The sequence below is a fragment of the Canis aureus genome, chromosome 9 (genome assembly GCF_053574225.1).
Source record: "Canis aureus isolate CA01 chromosome 9, VMU_Caureus_v.1.0, whole genome shotgun sequence".
Classification (NCBI taxonomy): domain Eukaryota; kingdom Metazoa; phylum Chordata; class Mammalia; order Carnivora; family Canidae; genus Canis; species Canis aureus.
Window position 1 is genome coordinate 63,793,906 of NC_135619.1, and position 14,108 is coordinate 63,808,013.

The window sequence follows — 14,108 nt, forward strand, 5'->3', positions numbered from 1 at the left end:
TAGGCTTCCCTCCTTGGGCATGTCCGTGAACTTCTGTTGACCCGTGTGGCAGGGTTTCTTAATAACCTCGGCACTACTGACCGTTGGGGCCAGAGAATTCTTTGTCACGGGGGCTTGCCCTGGGCCTCGGAGGGTGTCCGGCAGCCTCCCCAGCCTCTACCCGCGGGGTCCCGCGGCAACCCCTCCCCTGCGTCACAACTACAGATGTCTCCAGACACCGCCCGCACCCACTGGCCCGGCTGCCCGACTAGGCCGGCCCCAACCATCAACCACTTGCCAAATCCCAAACCTTTCCCTCCACGTCTCCATCCGGCAACATCACCTCCTCTTTTCCCAAACCAAGGCCATTCGGCAGAAGCTCGTTCGCCCTCCGTTACCTCCACCTGCGCCTGTACCTGCTTCCTCTCAGAGTGGCCTCTGGGGCCTATGCTCCCTCCACTGCCCCCCGGACTCCTCCGAGTCTCCCCCGGCCCCTCCCTCCAGAGGGCTCAGCACTTCTCTCATCTCATCCATTTCCAAACCCCGAGGAGCAGCTCCCAGAGCCCCACCACGCACGAGCAGGGCCCCCGAGCCGGCCTGGCCTCCACCCCGTCGCCTGGCTGCCTCCGGGGACTGGCCGCAGGCCCCTCGCGTGGACGTCAGCAGGGGCCTCCCGGTCCCCCGGCCGTTCAGGGCAGAGGGCCCTTGCGCCTGCGGCCTCCTGCCCTCCTCCAGGAACTCGCCAGAGGCTTGCCTTTACGCTCCGGCTGACATAAATTCCCTGACTTCCGACGTGACCCCTTAGAATCCTTTCCAATTTTAATCTCAGAACACCCACCCTCCTAGCCCGGTTCTCGTCGTCCTCCCCTCCTTTCCACGCACCCTGCCAGCTCTCCGCCCAGCCTCGGCCCCGCAACGACGCGCGTTCCGAGAGCGTCAGCCCTCGCTCTTCCCACCTCCTACTCGTTTCCTGGAAGAGTTTATGGAACCACGGGAAACCCGGCTTTTCCAATTCTGTATCTCCAGCTGACCTTGGCGGTCGCCTCTGGAATGTACCTCTGGCTGCGCCCTGACATGATCCTCAGCTCCCGCCCCACCGATCCTGTCAACGAAGGGTCAGGCTTCCCGCCTCTGCCTCCCCTGGCGATGGTCCCCACGGGCATTTCCTCACTGCCCCGGGTCTCTCATGGTCTCTGAGTCCCCTAGGGCTGCCACAACAAACTACCATAGTTGAGTGGCAGTTGAGTTGAGAAATTTCTTGTCTCACAGTCCTGGAGGCTGTAAGTCCAAGGTCAACGTTGGATCCATCTAAGGGCTATACGTGAGAATCAGTTCCATGGCTCTTCCGGAGTTTCTGGATTTGATGGCAATCTTTGGTTTTCCTTGGCGTTTGCATGCAACACCCTGTCTCTACCTTCATGTTTACACGGCCTGGTGTGTACTTGTCTGTGTCCAAATCTCCTCTTTTCATACTGGCTTAGGAGCCCACCCTAGGGCAGTGTGATCTAACTGTAACTAGTTACACCTACAATGACCTTATTTCCACATCAGGTCATAGTCTAAGGTACTAGGTAGGTGTTAGGACATCGACATAGGTATCTGAGGGGGGGAGGGGACACTCAAACCCTAACAGTGTACAAGGCGGTCTCTCTTCTCACATGGTGCACTCACTCTCCACAACACCTAGACACCTTTGTCTTTTCCTTCCTTAAATCTCTGCCACCTACTGCAGTGCTTGGAACTTGGCTACCACCTATCAAGTATTTGTTGAGGGAATAGAAGTTTACAATGTAACTCAGCATTCCTCACAAAAACAAAGCAGGGGAAAAAAAAATCACTCATCCTTCAGTGATCACCTGTAAAATTCTCAAGTTCAAAATTTGGGAGCGTCCAACACCTGCCTCTCCCACACTCCTGTCTGCGGTCACCCAGTGCTGCCCAGACTTTCTTTCTAAGGATCAACAGTGTCAACCTATATGCGGGTGTTCTTACCGGTGCCTTAACAAATCTCCCCTGACCTCAGGGCTCCCTGCCTAAGACCCTTAGTAGCCTTCTTCAAGCACAGCCCAGCATGGGCATCTCCATTTGCTGTGCCCTTGCTTTGCAAACTGCTCCTCAGGAAACCCCCAGGAGCTGCCCCTGGTGCTGCCTCTGGTGGGGCTGGGGGTGGGTGTCTTGGTGCGGTCCTGAGCCAGTGTCAACAAAGCAGTGATTCTTTCTTGTGCCTTATGTATTGAGTTCCCACATAATTTCTCATTTGAAGAGTTTGGTGATTACAAAAATGTGGGGAAAACCAATAGTTTGTAGGGCAGAGTCAAAGCCAACAGGTTCCCTGCCCTCGGAAGTCTCGATAGTCTTCCCCAGAGTGTTCTCCTTGTTACCCAGGATGCAACCCTGACAGGGTCTCTGGAGCACATGTGGACCCCATAGTGCTGTTCCCCTCTGCCTGAAATGCCCCGGTTCCTGTGTTCTCTCTGCCTGTTGAGGTGCCATCTGTCCAGCATTTCACAACTCAAATCCCAGGTCCCAGGGAGAACGGATGCTCCCGGCCACTCCTAACCCTGGGACCTCTCCCCTCCGCTGAACTGGTTTAGTAATTACGACCTTGGGAACTGATCCTACTCTGCAATGTTGTCTGATCTGATGACTTCTTACACCTTTAATTCACTTTCCATAGGTCTGTGTCTTGACTTCCAAAGAGCAGAAATGCCATGTGGGCAGAGACCAAAGGTGACTTCCCTCCTAGAACGTGGCCAAGGTTGCTGCATACACAAGATGGGCGTCCTTACTCTACTAAGTGATTTTATAAAACAGCAGAAACGCTACCTCAGAATTACTTCAAACACTAAGGATTAAAAAAAAAAAATCTCTGAAACAGAATTAAGTCTCTTAGCAAGGAACTAGCCTGTATAGTAACATTCCTTCTCTGTCATCATTTCAGATAAAAAACTTAAAAATCTTTAAAAATGGAAACGAAATGATAAATCTCATCACTGATGGTTAAGTAATAGGTTAGGCAATTTAGATTACTCTTTTCTGTGATTTCTTGATTACTTAGGAATATATAAATAACTAGATAAGTACATGTATATTTCTGATAATATGGAATGCACGTTTGGGTCCACTGAAGAAATGCTGCTTGAAACCCCAGCTATGATTTTAGATGCATCCAGCTCATGATACATTTTATGAACAGATGCAAAGGTGTTTATCATTATCTCCGTGCCACACAGTTTCTAATTTTACATATGAAAACCAAGGCATCATTCAGCATAAAGTACATTATTTGCATGATATATTTGCATTTGTAAAACACCCACATTTACTTTTACTGCTTAATGGGCCTGGTTAAAATGGGCCACTCTATATAAATGGAGCACACTGGTTCCCAACTCAATGGTGCTGATAAGAAAACGACTCCTTTTAGATGCAAATGAACCTACTAATCACAATTAAAATGGTGGAGTTGAGGGAAGCTGAGCAGCTGTTCTAAGAGCTACAAGTCTAGGGCCAGTTTGGTTCTAGCTTAATCTTCAGAGCTGCCTGGGACTCCCCAGAGGACATCTGCCTGGAAGGGGGAAGGGGGAGGGATACACCAATGGGATAAACTTTCTAAAGGTGGATGGGAGAGAGCCACAGCCTGACTGCAGGTGTGGCCCATCCAGCCAGGTTAACCCAAACCTATCTGTAGGGCCAGATTTCACTCAGTTCGGTTCAAAGGACAAAGCTGAGCAGAAAGGAGGAGGCCAGCATTTGTAAAACTCACAGAGGAAAAGCAAGCCACATCCAGGAAGAGTCAAATAACTGGAAACATGCCCTTAAAATGGTGCAGTCACTATGGAAAACAGTAGGGTGGTTCCTCAAAAAAAATTACACATAGAATTAACCATATGATCCAGTAGTTCCTCTTCTCGATACACACAAAAAGAACCGAAAGAACTCAAAGACATACTTGTACACCCTTGTTTATAGTGGCACGATTCACAACAGGCAAAAAGTGGAAGCAACCCAAGTGTCCGTCAATGGATGAATAGACAAAGACTACGGTATACACACGCAATGGTCCTGAGCCTCAGAAGAAGGAAATTCTGGCACAGGCTATCACATGGCCGAGCTGTGAGGCCTTAACCTGTGAGATACACCAATCACAAAAAGACCAACAGAGTCTGCTGCCGCTTACGTGAGGTGCCCAGGGCAGTCAAAGTCATGAGACAGGAAGCAGAATGGTGGTTGCCAGGGGTTGTGGAGAGGATCGCGCGAGTGCTGCTTCATAGGTACAGAGTTCCAGTTTCGGAGAAGATGAAAAAGTTCTGGAGATGGATGATGCCAATGGCTGCAGCACAACAAGTGAATGTACTTAATGGTATCAAACTGTACACTTAAAAATGATTAAGATAATGAGTTTCTATTACATGTATTTTACTACAACTTCAAAATAAATAATAGATTAGATAATCAAATAGGCAGACATTCCCTAGTGACTGGCCAGACACCGGTGGGGCAGGTGGTGCTGCTCTGTTTCCTCTGTCCTGAGGGTCTGGAAAGGGGAGCAGGTATGCCCATCTTTTCTTGCTTATCTGCTCATTGAATAAACGCGCTTGGGCAGCCTGGGTGGCTCAGCGGTTTAGCGCCGCCTTCAGCCCAGGGTGTGATCCTGGAGACCCGGGATCGAGTCCCACATCGGGCTCTCTGCATGGAGCCTGCTTCTCCTTCTGCCTGTGTCTCTGCCTCTCTCTCTTTCTGTGTCTCTCATGAATAAATAAATAAAAATATTTTTTAAAAAAAATCTTTAAACACACTTTTACATGTGCTATGGGGACATGGCAGTAAAGAAACCATACTGCTCTCTGAGAGGCAGGGACATGAATGGGTAAATAGACAAAGGATTTGGGGTGGCACAGAGAATGACACACAGGTCTGGACACATAGCAGTGAGACCACTGCCCTTGGGTCCCTTCACTATTATGCCAGGAATCCATGAATAAAACTAGACACAACCCCTTCTTGTTGGACAGAAACCACCAACGATCTTCTCTCTTCCATGAAGACCAATCAGACATGAGTTTTACCTGCTTCTTTGCAATCTGATTAGCATTGGCCTTGACACATGGACTTCAGCACCAACTGTCTTGCTAGTTCCCTAGCTGCCTTCCCTGGGACACTGCAGATTCCCCCAAAGGTGTCATCCACTGAGCTGGATGCTCAGCATGCGGCCTGTACTAAGTGCTCCCTAAACACTGACCACCATCAGAGCCCTAGGAGCAGTCGCTTCAGAGACTCTTGGGTGCATTCCTGGAGAGTTGAAACCTGGAGGAGTTCCCATGGAATTTCCCTGTCTCAGCATCGCTGCCCCAGGAATAGGGACGTGAAGCCCCCTCAGGGAATAGTTTGTCTGCTGATGGCAGTTCTCTGCGATGGAGCGGCTGCTGATGGCACAGGGACAGCTCCTGGCTTTCCTCTCTGGCTGTGCAGGCTCCGCAACTGACTGACCACATCCAGATCTTTCCTCCCTGGGCAGCAGTTCTGCGGACACCTTGACAGAGTACCAGGAACTCCGCTGAATATGTGGAACCAGTTGGGGACTGTAGACAGAACTGGTATAGCTGGAGACAGGTGACAGTAGGGAAACCTTTATCTAAAAATCTAAGAATGGACTCCCTTCAGAAGAAATGCCTCTTAAGTGAAAATATTATTTTGTCGTGAACTCAATGACAAGCATCACTTACATCCTTGGGTCCTGTCCCCTAACCCAGAAGCAGGAAGGGCGGCACGTGGGTACCTTCTGTCCCAGGATGGCAGGCTCATTCTGAGGCCATGACACACAACCACACGCTGCCCAACACAGGTAATATGAAGAACAACCTTACCTCTCATTATTCCACTGAACTATTACAACCTTCAGAGAAAAACCTCACGAATAAATATTAAAGTCACTATGATCTCTTCATCCTTTAGGCCTGTGGAGATCAAGAGATGTAGGCCCAAGGCTGCGCCCAAGTTTTTGATGCAGTCTGATTCCCGCTCCTTCCTACAATGCTGAACACCAGTCACAGACAGGAAAATGACCTATTTTTGGGAAAATTGTGATTTACCTTGATTACTCATTTCCTCCCCATGAGAGCCAGTCCCATCCCACGCCCCACCACAAAGATGAGAGATACGAATGCTGATTGCGGAAGGCCAAGAGCTGGGCACCTCTGCCTGAATGTTACAGCAAGGGTCCCACATCCAGGCACCCAATTAAACACTGAAGTTGCATGTAACAGCGCAGAAGTTTATGAGACATTTTCCCTACAGTCCATTGGATCTATTTGCGGTGGACTTTGAAGCAACAAAAAAAGCAAATCTCCATTCCCAAAAAAGTCATCTCTTCTGTCTGCCAAGGCAGCAATATTATGATGGGCATTAGTACCTGAACTGTGCCTTTGTCCCGATACTTCCAACTGAGCATAGAGAGCTGGCTGCCTCATCAAAGATGTTCCCTCCATTCCTTCCTCACATGGGCTCCGAGGCCACCTCCCCACCCACCTGTACCAAGTCACTGCTTACTTGTAACTTTCTCCTATTCTCAAACATGGGGTTCTCATGTGTGCCCCAAGCCTTGCTCAGGGAAGCCAACTACATGGTTGGAAACCCAACTGCACCAGTGCTCTTTCCACATCATGGGGCGAGGGCCTACGCGATGGACTCGTATAACTCCTGGAAAATGGAATGCCCATTTGATTCTTCTAGAAGACTTACAGAAACACTCATTCTTTCCCTCAAAGGAAAATGAAGCAAAGAATGTTGCTAAGCTTCCTTCACCGTATATTAAATTCAAAGAGAAAAAGAGAAGACAGTTTCAAAAAAATAATGGTACATCTTGGCCATGGTTACAGATAAGGGAGACTGTGCTTTACAAAACTTGGTGGTATGTGGTGACTTCCGAACATTCCTTCCCGCACAAACATTATGTGTAGCTTTGTGTGAGGTTTTTCTTTTTTTTTCCTTTTTCTTTTTTTCTTTTTTTTTTTTTTTGCTGTTGTTTTGCTTTGTTTTGTTCTGCACTTCCCTCTTCTTTGAATTGCCATGGCATATAAAAGTTACCACGTAATTGAAGCCTTAAGCATATTCAGGAAAACCTTAACTTCCTGAAACCTTTGGGGGAACTCAACTCCTACATACAGATGCCTGGTGCTTGGTCATTACAGTCACCTTTGAGTGTCCACTGACCACACAAAGCACACACTTCATGCCTCGGGGCGCACACCCTCTCCCCTCAACTCCCCTGTAGAGAGCCCAGCTCTCAATCAGGCCCTAAAAGGCCTTCCCAGCACACTTATTCTGTGCCTTTTACTTGCTCCTCCTCTTCAAAAGCAACGCCCAACAGAGTTACTTGGCATCTGGTTTTGGACTGCGGCCCCCACCCTCGCCTCTCCCAGGTGACAATTTCTGTTGAGGGCACACTTATGACGCGAACTGCTACCACTTCGTATCTGCAGGTGCACAAGCTTTCCCTGGTAGTGGTGGCAATTTAACTTTTGTATAATCCAGCCCATCATGTTTTCAAAACTCTCCCAGGCTCCCTATAGCCTGGTGTCACTTCCAAGTACCTTAGCTGTATGTGACTGGCTCAACTTGCTCATCTGCTGCCATCCTTTGTCTTTTTTTTTTTTTTCTTCTGTCTGTTGTTGCTCTGGCAACACCCAGTTGTGCAAGGGCACCCCCGGCACCCCAGAAAGCTCACTTCTGTCTCTGCTCCACTCTGCTGCCCCTGCTTGAAATATCCCTCCCTCTGTGATCCTCTCTGCAAACTCTTTGGCTCTTTTTTTTTTTTTTTTTTTTAATTCTGCTCCTTGTCTTATTTCCGCCTCTCCCTTTGCCCAATAAGAAACCAGCCACTCCCATGCTGTTCCCTTTATGTGTATCACACTGTCATCTATTTGTTTATATGGCTCGACTATGAAGTCTCTGGAGAACAGCGACTGTTCTATTGGTCTGAGGTTCTCTGAGGCTGACGGCGTGGAGTAGGTATTCAATAAACATCTGCTGCAAAGGCTAGCCTTAAAAAGTATACAGAGCTGGGATCATGATCCTCATCTTGCAGCTAAGAAAATTTCATGCTGAAAGGTGCAGTCAGAAGGGTCCTGCCACTAGTCAGTGACTCATGCTCTTTCCACTAGAGTAGGATGTTTATATAACCCACCTCGCATTTCCTGTTGTCTCGAGTTTTGTGATCTACAGGAAATAAAAGTTTCCTGGATGTCTCAGAGCATCTATACATTGCCTTTCCGAATGGACACCTAGGAATGACACTCCAGTAAGTCACTATTCATTGGTGCATCTAGTTGGGACTTGGGAGCCCGGGCAGCCGAGCGCTAAATTAACATTACTCTTCTGGGCAGAGGGGACGGGGCTCTAAACAGGCGCAGGATGCCAGCGTAACTTTGAAGAAGAGATTTACACACCCCTTTGTCTCCTATATAAATGGACTTGAGAGCTGCAGCGGCGCAGAAGCGATCCTTTCCACTGTTTATAGTTGAAAGCAGACGTTTTCAGCTTCTTCCCGGTGATCACTCCACTAAAAATAGCTTTGATGCTGTCACATGCAAACTTGAGCAGAACCTGAAAGCAGTTCCCCTTTTAGTTCTGAGCCAGTTCAACTTTGAAAGAGAAGCAGCTGTTAACAGACTCCAACATGTTTACATGATGCCGAAGTAGTTCAGCTGATAGTAAAAAAAAGAAAAAAAAACACACACACACATTGAAAAGGGACAGAAATGGGTTTGCAGCTCTGGTGACGACACTTCTTTCCACTGAGCTCTAGCCTGGGAGGAACAGTGAGGCTGGCAGGGAAAATCCAAAATGGCCAGGTTTCAGGGAAAAGCTATAAGCGGCAACTTGGGTGAAAACACAGGGCAGGGATATTTTCTGCCTCTGCTTGGGGTAGGGGGGCAGGGGAGGTAGCAAAGAATACGGTCATATAGAGAAGAGGATTTGTAAACATGGGTCCTTTTAAAAATCTTGTTACAAGCACCTAAGCTGTTTTTTTTTGGTTTTGTTTTTGTTTTTAAGAAATTGAGAAAATAAAGAAGGAAGTACTTTCAACATCTTGGCCATTTCTTTGATGCCTTATTCTGGTTTACTGGGCAACTGGATCTTTCTGGATACGGGACCCAAAGTGAGGGGACATCAGAGCGCTAGCTTGGAAACCAGAGGAAACATGAACTTTCATTCCAGCTCCTCTCCTGGTGGCCCAGGACCTGCGGTGTCTCCCCCACCTGCCACCATGGGTATGAGTGGAACAGGCAGACATGTACCTGATGGAACATGTGACCCCTGAGAGATGATCAACTATGTCTTTTTTTTTTTTTTTAAGATTTTATTTATTTATTCATGAGAGACACAGAGAGAGGCAGAGACATAGGCAGAGGGAGAGGCAGGCTCCATGCAGGAGCCCGATGTGGGACTCGATCCCAGAACTCCAGGACCATGCCTGAGCCAAAGGCAGATGCTCAACTGCTTGAGCCACCCAGATGTCCCGATCAACTATGTCTTTTAGAAACTTGTAAGCAGAAGAGAGAGTGCCAACAATGGTCTGGGGTCTTTTCTGGGGGTATAGTGCAGTTTTCTTTTCTTTTTTCTTTTATTTTCTCTTTCCTTTCCTTTCTTTTTTTTTTTTTTTTCCACAGAAGCACCAATGAAATAGTAGTGTTTTTTTTTTTTCTCTCTCCTTTCTTCATCCCGTGTGTCCAAAGGATGATTCACACTATGTTTGCTTATGAAGTGAGAATTATTTTTATGAGGTTTTGTCCTAGTAAACTTGCCCCAGGTCTGGCTGAACTGAGTTGCAGGGGGACAAGGGCCCTGGCTGCCACCAGATTTGCCACATGTGCTTGGTGCTCACCGGGGGGAAGGGATACAGAAGTCAGTGACAGAGAACTGGAGATACCTGCTCATGAACCAGAGTCCTCACTTGGGACGTTGATGCTAGAAGTTCGTGTGTACTTCTGAATCCACATTTTAACAAAAAACCTCGGGTTCTTTTTAGGAGACCTTAAGAAAACAATACCTCTATCACACCCCTGTCCCCTTCTATGAGTTTTAGAGTGATGAGAGGATACACTTGACTCAAGCACAAGAATGAATGGGTACTCTCAATCCACTATAAATTTTAGCAGCACACTGAGGTTACATTAGCTCAGGAATTTATCGCCTAAGTTATATATATTTGAACAACAGAACAGACTTTATATACTGCTGTATCTTTAACACTCATTTTTTTTGTTAACAAGACAAAAGAATTTACTGTTACTGCCAACAGCTTGCTGGCAGCTAATACCGCGATTAGCTGTTGCCTGGCAACAGTCAAGCATGCTTCCTCCCAAATCAGGAAGAGCCGCAGCTAAATCTAGACTAATTACAAAATGGGACAAATATTTAAAAGCTTTATATTTATTAAGGATTTGGGGAGAGCATCCTAATAAGAATGATTCCTTATTAAACAGATTTAGCTAAATACAATGCATATCTGCCTTTGTTTCACTGTCCCACGTCCTGCAGATCGTTTCAGGGAAACTGGATGTTTTTGCGACTTTCCTAATTTCCTTAAATATTGTACTAAAGCAAAACCATATGCTTACATTTTGTAGAAGCATGTCTTTTGCCTACTTCTCTAAGAATAAGGATGAGAAGAAACACCACAGACACCTAAATCTTTTAAAATAGATACGCTTGCAAACAAATTAGGAGGATACCACCACCATTTTTACTATTTTTACAAAGCTATCGGGACGGAAGACTCAACAGCCTGTGACTCTCAGAGTTACTAGAGTTACTACCTTTGTCTGTGTTCTCACTCAATTCCTTCTGTTCCAAGAGTCACTCAGAATTCTCGGGGGTTGGGGTAGGGGGAGAACGAGTCTAGAGTTATTTCAGAGTCCACAGAGCTGGCCTTCCTGCCATCAGGGCTATACTGCTGGTGGCACAGTCTTGAGCAATCAAAATTCTCAAGTCTAGAGACCTTACTTCATCCCCTAGAGGGGAGGCTGGAGGAGTAAAGGACACGCACACACACATACAGTGTGGGTCCCTATCATATGCAGAGTATGGGAATATTCTCCCAAAAAGACAAGATACCAGTTACAAAGATAGAGCAGAAACCAGAGATTTTGTACTGTTCTACAGCTAAGAATGGTGTTTACATTTTTAAGTGGTTGAAATAAAAAAAAAATATATATATATATATATATCAAGACTATTTTATGACACGTGAAAATTACATGAAATCCCAATTCCAGTGTCCATAAATAATATTTTATTAAGACACAACACACGCCTTCATTTATATACATGCTGATTTCGTGCTAAATATTCAGTATTTGGCCCTTTACAACAAAAGTTTGCAGACCTCTGAAGAGGAATAACAGTGACGTGTTAGTTCTTGAAAAAGAAACGGATTTCGGATTAACTTTAAACACGATCAAAACCATGCAAATAAGCCAATTCCCACTGAAAGGAATTGGGTCTGGGCTGCTTAGTGAATCCACAACATCAAAATTTCCAGAAAATAGTCCCCATGGAATGCTAATTAAATTAGTATTAAGTTTAAGAATCATTACTTGGAATCTTCAAAAATTTTTTCTTAGATTATTTCTCCTCTTGAGTAACTCATCAGATGATCTATGTAAATCTACACCATTTCCTAAACTTGAGTAATTTTGTTATTAAAAACAAACATGCATACTGTTTTTAGGTCTGAGAGAAATATGGAATCAATTATATTTTGTGTGTAAATAAGCCCACCCACTGGATAATGCTGTATGTCCATAAACTCTCCTAGGGAAGCACTGATCCAGATTAAAATTTGGATGTGCTCTTGCTGAAGTCTGACACAGCCAAAGGTCTCTGCTTCTGCTACCCTCTCCCTGGGGCTCTCCATTTACCCAGACTCAGTATCTCCTTGAAGCTCACTGGCAGGCTGCACTGCTGCTTATCCTTTCAGACACATGTTTCGCATCATATTACAGTCTATGGTTTGTGCATAACCATGGCCCTCATCATCTGACCATCCTTCCCAATTCCACTGCCAGTGAAAGCTGAGAAAAAGTGCAATTTTTCAAGCCTTGCAGAATCACTGACAATAAATCCTAAAGGAATCTCATTAATCAAAACCCCAGGATGTGCCAGAGATAAGTAACTTTGGGACACTCTGCACCTGACAGGAGAAAGAGAAAAGGGCCTAAAGATCTTCACGTTTTGTCAGTATTTAAGATTGTGACAATTCTGGACGAAGAGCAGGAGAGTAATTAACATCAAAACTTAAAAAATCCCATTTACCCCTGCTGGGTAGCGATGAGCTCTCCTAGAAATGACTTTGAATCTTCTGGAATCCCCCCAGGAGGTCCTACTCCATTCTCTGCAGATGAACACAAGGTGCCCGGGCCACCATAGCCCCACTCTTCTCTAAATGAAATCCTAGTATTTTCAGGCTGAAGTGGGAAAACAGTATTTGACAATCAACGACATACCCAGTGAGCTTGATACCTGCTGAACTCACTGTTTCTGATGCTGCTGTCCATGCCTGCTTCAGAAAAATACCTCTCTACCACAAGCTGAGGCACACCATCATGTTCTGCATGCAGCCCATGAGCCCATAGCAGTGACCGCAGTTGACGGGGCCAGGGCATAGCCTTGAACCACGATGGACACCAGCTTCAGGTCACCTTCAACCTCCTTGGCCTACGTTAGAGCAGGAGTTGAGCCATTCCGTGTCCTCAAATAGACTCAAGGAAGACCTATAGAAGCAGAAGCTACAGAAGACCAGGAGGCAGGTAGACCACATGGGACTTCATGGGCTCAATTCAGTATGAAGGGGCTGGAGGGAGAGCAGAGCAGCCTGGTTTGTAGGGAAGTGGGGGGGGGGGGGCCGCTATGGGCCGAGAGGCCTGAGGAGCGGGAACCTGAAACCCAGGAGAGCGTGCGGGAGCTTGGGGTATTCCCTGGAGGACTGTGCATTGTGGGCATGTCAGGTGTATGGGATTACCTTGATGGCTACAAAAATTCTTTTCCACCCCCTCGTGGAGTAGTGTAAATTATATTTATAAGCCTGTCAATGACACTGATTTCTAAATGTTGAGCCTGGGGTGCCTGGGTAGCTCAGATGGTTAAGCATTGGACTGCTGACTCTTGATTTTTGGCTCATGTCATGATCTCAGGTCCTGAAGTGCAGTCCTGCATCAGGCTCCACACTCAGTGTAGAGTCTGCTTGTCTCGCTCCCTCTGTTCCTCCTGCTGTTCACACAGAGAGAGCACATGCTCTCTCTCTCTCGAATAAATAAATAAAATCTTAAAAAAAAAAAAAAAGTAGAACTAGCCTAGCAAACCTGGGATAAACTCCACTTGGTCATAGTGTATTAGTCTATGCTGAACCTAACGTTGTAAGATTTAATTTGCTTATATTTTGTCCAGGACTTTTGCAACTATGTTCATGAGTGATACAGCTCTGTAGTTTCTTGTGATGTCTTCATCTGGTTTTGGTATTAGGGTGATGCTGGCCCCCAAATAAATTAGGAAATGTCCCCTCTGCTTCTGAAAGAGATGGTAGAGGATTGGTATAATTTCTTCCTTAAATGTTTGGTGAAATTCACCAGTGAGCCCATCTGGGCCTGGTGCTTGCTGTTTTGGAAGGTTAATTATTGACTTGATTTCTTTACAAGAAACAAGAACATTCAGATCGTCTATTTCTTCTTGTGTGAGTTTTGGTAAACTGTATCTTTCAAGGAATGGATCCATTTCATGTAAGTTATCAAACTTGTGGGCACAGAATTATTCATAGTATTCCTTTATTATTATTAAAATGTCCATGGGATGGATGTGCAGTGATGTCCTCTCTTCCATTTCTAGTATTAGTAATTTGGGTCTTCTTTCCTTTTATCTTAATTAGACTGGCTTTTATTGACCTTTTCAAAGAACCAGCTTTTGGTTTCACTGACTTTCTCTATTGATTTTCTGTTTTCAATGTCATTGATTTTTGCTGTAATATTATTTCTTTTCTTCTGCTTAACTCTGGATTTAATTTGTCCGTCTTTTTTCTAGCTTCCTAAGGCAGGAACATAGGTTATGGATTTTAGATCTTTCTAACTTTTCTA

The 14,108-nt window shown here is 45.8% G+C and overlaps 1 protein-coding gene across 11 annotated transcripts in view; it reads right to left on the reverse strand.

The window, feature by feature from the left end:
* The window catches only part of FOXN3 (forkhead box N3), a 393,063-nt gene that overhangs the window by 122,632 nt on the left and 256,323 nt on the right, over positions 1 to 14,108 (reverse strand). For 8 of the 11 annotated variants that reach the window (XM_077910307.1, XM_077910306.1, XM_077910300.1 and 5 more), the window contains one exon: positions 4,160 to 4,312. The exons of the other annotated variants lie outside the window; for them this stretch is intronic. In XM_077910307.1, coding sequence (XP_077766433.1) covers positions 4,160 to 4,312 — 153 coding nt within the window. The remainder of the gene's footprint in view (positions 1 to 4,159; positions 4,313 to 14,108) is intronic. 11 annotated transcript variants of the gene reach the window in all.